Source organism: Limulus polyphemus, unplaced genomic scaffold (assembly GCF_000517525.1).
Source record: "Limulus polyphemus unplaced genomic scaffold, Limulus_polyphemus-2.1.2 Scaffold2229, whole genome shotgun sequence".
In the NCBI taxonomy this organism is placed as follows: Eukaryota; Metazoa; Arthropoda; class Merostomata; order Xiphosura; family Limulidae; genus Limulus; species Limulus polyphemus.
This window is the reverse complement of record NW_013667839.1, coordinates 93,013-100,444: the sequence shown is the minus strand read 5'-3', so window position 1 is coordinate 100,444 and position 7,432 is coordinate 93,013. Positions and strand designations below refer to the sequence as shown.

Here is a 7,432-nt window from a genome sequence, read left to right as displayed (position 1 = left end):
GTTCGTTACAGTGTTGTTTTAGCGCGAGTATTGAGATTAAGTGTATCGCAGAGTTATATTCGGAAAGAATAAACCAGTTTTATTAACTAAAGACTTGTGTCGTTAAAGTTTCGTTGGAACGAAGTTACGGAAAAATCAATTAACAAACGGAGACGTAACAATATGGAAGAAATTAGTACCAATCATTTTATACAGCCATGAAATTAAATATAGTATGAAAGAAATTAGTACCAATCATTTCATATAGCCATGAAATTAAATATAATATGGAAGAAATTAGTACTAGTCATTTCATATAGCATTGAAATTAAATATAATATGGAAGAAATTAGTACCAGTCATTTCATATAGCATTAAAATTAAATATAATATGGAAGAAATTAGTACTAGTCATTTCATATAGCCATGAAATTAACTATAATATGGAAGAAATTAGTACCAGTCATTTCATATGGCCTTGAAATTAAATATAATATGGAAGAAATTAGTACCAGTCATTTCATATGGCCTTGAAATTAAATATAATATGGAAGAAATTAGTACCAGTCGTTTCATATAGCCTTGAAATGAAATATAATATGGAAGAAATTAGTACCACTCATTTTACATAGCCTTGAAATTAAATATGATATGGAAGAAATTAGTACCAGTCACTTCATATGGCCTTGAAATTAAATATAATATGGAAGAAATTAGTACTAGTCATTTCATATAGCCTTGAAATTAAATATAATATGCAAGAAATTAGTACTAGTCATTTCATATAGCCTTGAAATTAAATATAATATGGAAGAAATTGGTACCACTCATTTCATATAGCCTTGAAATTAAATATAATATGGAAGAAATTAGTACCAGTCATTTCATATGGCCTTGAAATTAAATATAATATGGAAGAAATTAGTACTAGTCATTTAACATAGCCATGCAATTAAATATTATATTAAAGAAATTAGTACCAATCATTTCATCTAGCCATGAAATTAAATATAATATGGAAGAAATTAGTACTAGTCATTTCATATAGCCTTGAAATTAAATATAATATGCAAGAAATTAGTACTAGTCATTTCATATAGCCTTGAAATTAAATATAATATGGAAGAAATTAGTACCACTCATTTCATATAGCCTTGAAATTAAATATAATATGGAAGAAATTAGTACCAGTCATTTCATATGGCCTTGAAATTAAATATAATATGGAAGAAATTAGTACTAGTCATTTCATATAGCCATGCAATTAAATATAATATGGAAGAAATTAGTACCAGTCATTTCATATAGCCTTGAAATTGAATATAATATGGAAGAAATTAGTACCAGTCATTTCATATAGCCTTGAAATTGAATATAATATGGAAGAAATTAGTACATTCGTTTACTAATATAAAAGTTATAGCATGAAAACTATAACAAGCACAAAATGGGTATGACGTTGGTCCCCATGGCCCGAGACCGTGCTGAAAGAATTAATAGTATCAGAATTGAGATGAAAACCATCATAAACAGCAATAAGTTGTGTTAATTATTTTATAAAACAGTCTGTGGATGATGGAAGTCATGCTGAGTTTGAGACAGTAATGCAGTGAGAGCCAGTTTTAATTGGATTGGACTACTACATTATCAGCATACTATGCTAGCAGTTGTCAACAAAGGTTAGAAACATGATAATTTTCCTATACGGAAATGTACTAACAATAGGTACTTCCCTCTTCTCACAAGATTAGCTATTCTCGTTCATTGCTGCCCTCTATATGCAAAAAATTTTCTTTATGCATGCCACAAGCCTTCTCCTCTCTCCTATTGGAATCAAGTGATTCCAACATGTCTCTCATGCATCACCTTTCACCAATAAGAGCATAGTACATTCACATCATTCACATGACTCCCTCTATGCACCTGTACCAAACTATTACTTCAAAGTTTGGCAGAAAACGGAAGCACTGAAATTGTGTGAGGGAAGTACCTATCATAAATACATTTCCAGTATAGGAAAATTATAACTTTTGATACAGTAAACTTCCCTCCGCTCTCAAGATTAGCTAGGATCCCACATTGATTAGAAGGAGGTACCGGTGAGAGGGAAGAACAGATATACCCTCCAACAGTATCCAAAGGACACCTCCATTGATGAGAGAGTCATACCACAAGATTTGAAAAGGAGCACCACACAACATGTGAGACAGGGATACTCTTCGCTCATATGCCATCAGGGCAGAAAAGGTGAGGAGCACATCTGAGTGGCAGAGAATGTGGTAGGAAAAAGATCCTCACTAAAGAAAGATAATGGAACTCACTCCCACAATGTGAAAAGTGGGTAAAGAAGGATGCTCCTGTGGGTGTAGAGTGGCTAGGGCATGGCAGAACATACTCAGCACGTCAATTACATCCAAAACATCCTTGCAGGGTACCAACATCTGCACAAAAGTAGAATGAGGATTCACCATCTTCACCTCAAACCCAAGAACTGGGGAAATGAGAACCACTCCAATTACTGGGCATTACACAAGGATGAGCTCAGAGCTATTTATGTTGGAACTGGACAATCGTCATCGAAAGAACGTCTATCGCATGCAATCAACTCCCACAACTGTGAAACAATCCAGAACTCACCAAGCAATAACATCTCCGTAAAAAGAGAGAATGAGAGAAAGGCAAGGATAGAGTTGGTATAATCTCATGTATCACCACTGTGCCCATAACACAGATGGAGAAATCAAGGGGAGGAAGATAGACAACCAAAACCTGTGTGAGGACTTATGTTTATTGGTTCACTCTAAATCCAAAACCTGCCCGTGGGGTACCAGCATCCACACAAGGGTAAGATGAGAGCTCCCAATCGATGGGGTGAACTGCATTCTGATTTCTCACTCTATTGTATTGGTTATTGTAAATAGGAGTACAGTATGTCACTTACACTAGCAGAACACCACTACCCTACTCTGCACTGAATGGTTATAGCCATATTAGTGTGGTAAGAACTTCCATATTCCACTAGAAGAGAGGAGGGTGATAATGCATTGGAGAGCCCAGAAAAACAACATCACCTTATTTTGAAAAGCAGACCATACAACTTTATCCAATCGAGGTATGGCAAGGATGGGCAATTATTCCCCTTCTGCTTTACCCATGAAGTTCATGGTGGTACAGTCCAGAATAGGCATATTTATGAAGTAAACCTACAAGAGAAGCACCCCATCTCAATGGTGAGCATTGCGAAATCATGGAAAATAAAGCACGAGTCAAAATGGCTGTACAGTGTGGATTTTGAGTTAAAAAATACCTGGTCAGGCACCACTCACCACAGAGCAGGATACATATAAAGAATGGGCCCCTGAAATAAAAGAAAACATGAACAGAGACTTACCCAGTTTTAGAGTCGCACTGAAGTTTGAAGAATAGCCACAGGTGGAAGGTGAAAACCCAAGGAAGCCAAAACCGTGATACGATGTAAATAATGGGAGATGAATGCATGAGGGATTTCCTCCAAAGGTTGACGAAGACGAGAAGCAACGAAAAAGGTGAGGTGCCGGATTTGATGAGAAGTGACTCAAACCAAATTCTGGTGGGAAGGGGATAAGGAGGAATAGGCTAACTGGATCAAACAACAAACCCAATTGATGAGAGTAGAAGGGGAGAGATCATAAGACAAAGATTGCCAAGGGATAATTAGTCAGGAAATGGGAACCCCAGAAGGAATCCGTGAGGGCAATATAACAATAGAAGGCATGCACCGGATATAGAAATCTATCCATATCAGGACGAGGGTAAAGATGAGAGATAGACAGAAGGGAAATGGGTGGAAAAGGGGAGTTACCCTCTCCAGCGACTGAGGTTTTCAGGAGGAAGGAACGATTCAGATAAAGGAGAAGATACGTCAGGTTAGAAAGTGTGCAAGTAATGTTGATGGCGTACAAGTCAGACCGGCAATGACCACAGGCAAAAAGGAGAATGAAATACACTTTAAGGTAAAAGTGAAACATGAAAAACGAGGAAAGAGGTTTGAACAGAGGTAAAGTAAGGGAATGGAGGACCACATTAATATCCCAGTCCAGAAGTGTAGGTCGTCGGAGAGGATGAAGAATCCAGAAGGAATGGATTAACATGGTAAGGACAGGAGAAGCAAAGACTTGACAGTACCGGGAAGGAGGAAAGGTATGGGATAATGCAGCCCAATAACCTAAAATCAAGGAGAACGAAGACCCCCGGTCGAAAAGCCATGTGGCAAAATCAGAGACATCAGCCACAGTTGGTTGAGCAGTTGAAATGCCCCTAGCATGGGACCCTGTATGAAAAACCTACCACTTATGTTGATATACATCCATAGAAGAAGGATGTATGAATTGAGCCAAATGGAAAGCTACATGCCAGGAGAAACCAGATCTCCTCGCCAAGGGACAGACAAAGTCAGCCGTAAAGAGGGGAGACGTGAATGGCAGGGTGTAGAACCAGCAACTGAGGCTAAAGGAGGAGGTTGGGAAATAAAGGACTAATTGAATTTGGTACTAACAAGGGAACTGCGGTTAAGCCTACCAATAGGGAGTGATTAGAAGGACCTGGTATGGAGTGGCATGGATTAGGGGAAACACCTGATGAAGTAATTGGATGGGAGGATAAACATATAGGAATTTGTGTGGCCACTCCTTGCATGCAGAAAGTGATGGAGTAGTCAAGGCATGAAGAATGAAGAACTGACAATTCCATCGAACTTAGTCAGAGAGGAGAAGGCTGGGCCCAACTTAGGTGGGTGTTAAAAAAGACACCCAAGTGAACAAGGTATTGGGTAGGACAAAGATAGTACTTCTCCAATTTGATCAACCAGCTCAACAGAGCAGCCACTTAAAGAAGCTAGGGATAAGACATCATATACCTGTGAAATAAAAGTCCAAAAAACCATGGAAGGCTGAAATGAATCCTCGGGAAATTGGCGGGAAGGCACATTAAATTGGGAAGGTCAAAACAGACAATCAAAGTCCCCGTTAGCTTGCCCAAGTTTGACTGGCTTGGGAGGAATTGGGGCAATGTCAGGAGAGAGAGGTTGTAGCATTAATCTCCCAGCAAATAAATGTAGACGAATCTCCCATCGGATCACCCGCACCTGAAGCCTGTGATAAAGCGTCTGTTTAAAATTGCGACAAGCAAAGTGGTGATGGTGACTACAGAATTCATGCTTCAATTGTCGACAACAGAAATTGAATAAAATAAAAGTGACTATTTTGAAAAAGAAGTTAATGTAACTTCAAGCAAATTTGGTTATAGTAAATTTTAATTACAGTTATAACCACTTTGAGAAATTGGTGGAAAGGTGATGCATGATGATTTGCATGAGAAATATGTTGGAATCATTTGATTTCAACAGGGGGGAGCAGAAGGCTTGTGGCATGCATAAAGAAAAAAGTTCGCATATAGAGGGCAGCAATGAATGAGAATAGCTAATCTTGTGAGAGGAGGGAAGTACCATATCAGAAACAGAAGACTGTGGTTAGTGACAAATGACACATCTCTCTTCTCAAATGTGCTTTCCTAATACAGAGAACATGCAGCACAAAAAGTTGACTGTCATATTGTTCAAACAACAATATGTTGATTGTTATACTATGTAAGAAAAACTATAATCAGCTGCTACCTGGTAAACTTTCTTTACTCAGGCTATTTCTTCCTTCTACAGACACATGACCTTCACTCCCACCAGGTAACGTTAAGCACTGAGAACTGTCATCTGATCTAACACCCTCAAGAAGAGCTTTCAATCGTCGACTCTCTTCATCAATTCTGCTCTGGATAGACGTGGCCAATGTCTGGAGATTTTTTACAACAGGATGAACAAAAGTTTCTTGCTGAGCTAATGAGAGAAAAAATAAGCATCTTTTTAATGAAGATCATTAAAACTTAGAGAAACCAAGCAACAACCTAAGCAGTGCAGGAAGGTTTTTCCTACATTTACTGTAAAGTCAATTGTATCATGCCCTTTACTTGAAGTATACTCTATAATTTGTAGTTCAAAATTTGGCAATAAAAAAGTTTTAAGATTTTGAAAATTGATTAGCCCTAACAATTTTTTCTAGCAATTGTAACTACTTAAAATATGCAACTGTGATAGTAAATCACACGGAGATGTTTACTATTTCTGTACTTCTAGTTTCCAGTGGTGATTTATTTTAATATTACACTAAAACAAAGTACAAAATTTAAAGTCTTAGGATATTTTGAGTATCAGTTTACTGTGCACGATTTCTCAGTTCAGTTTAAATGTGTTAGTGGTTTTTACATTTTTAAGACTAATTATTAAATCTGTAGGAAACCTTTTTACTTTAGCAACATTATGCCTCAATTATTTCTGATTAAGAAGGGTGTTTAGTTCCTAGATTTAGGACTGATGAACAGTATTTTGTTTAGGTTTATAAGGTACAAAAAGAATAATGTATAAATGATTGAAATTTAAATTAAAGTGAGTAGCAATAACAGTATTTTATGATAGCATTATTAAGTAAGAAAACATTGTTGAAAAACATGAGGTATATAATTGTGTTGCATAGAATTCCTGTAGCTTTAAAACAAATATAATTTAACACAAAAACTTTTTTCAGAACATCAAATAAAACCATTAACATAGAAGGAAAATCATGTCAAGAACAGGACATGAATTAAAATCATAAATAATATTCAACTTTAAACTGGTACACAATTAAAAACATTTTATTTACGCCTATCTATGGCCTTCAAAAGTTGACAACTCTACATGTTTCGACATTACAAGGGCGTTACAATACATGTTTAAGCGGCACAGCACGCGACTAATCAAATTTGTGATAATATAAAATTAGAAAAACACAGATCAACAAACAAGACAGTGTTAGTAATTCATATTATTTGTTTTACAGTGTATCCCTTTACCTAAAAAAACTCGTACTCAATGTGATTAACGAACCATAAAGCATATATATAATGTTACTACAGACGAAAGATAAGTGACGTTGTTAACCTACAAAATAAAGTCTTTGTTGAAATTATTGTATTATGCACATTAACTTTCTTTTTAAAGCTAGTATGGATTGTTGGTTAAGAAACATCAAGTTGAGAATGCATGATTTATTGATCTTTCTTGTGCATGTAGTGTCTTTGAGCTAATGTCCCGACCGATAATTGGACATGGGCATTTAAAATATAGAATACTGCAGTAAGGCTTAACGCTTCATAGCTTAATGTTTCTCATTTAGCTGAACTAATTTGATTTGTATTTTACAAAGTAAAAAGCTTTTGATGTAACACGTATTACTAGAAAGCTCCTGATGTAAGATGTATTGCTATAAAGCCCCTGATGTAACATGTATTAGTAGAGAGTCCCTGATGTAACAAGTATTGCTATAAACCCCATGATGTAACACGTATTACTAGAAAGCTCCTGATGTAAGATGTATTGCTATAAAGC

At 36.3% G+C, this 7,432-nt stretch overlaps 1 protein-coding gene across 4 annotated transcripts in view; it reads right to left on the bottom strand.

Moving 5' to 3' along the window:
- The window catches only part of LOC106466339 (centrosome-associated protein 350-like), a 136,819-nt gene that overhangs the window by 60,776 nt on the left and 68,611 nt on the right, over positions 1 to 7,432 (bottom strand). For all 4 annotated transcript variants that reach the window (XM_013926614.2, XM_022394326.1, XM_022394325.1 and 1 more), the window contains one exon: positions 5,630 to 5,845. In XM_013926614.2, coding sequence (XP_013782068.2) covers positions 5,630 to 5,845 — 216 coding nt within the window. The remainder of the gene's footprint in view (positions 1 to 5,629; positions 5,846 to 7,432) is intronic.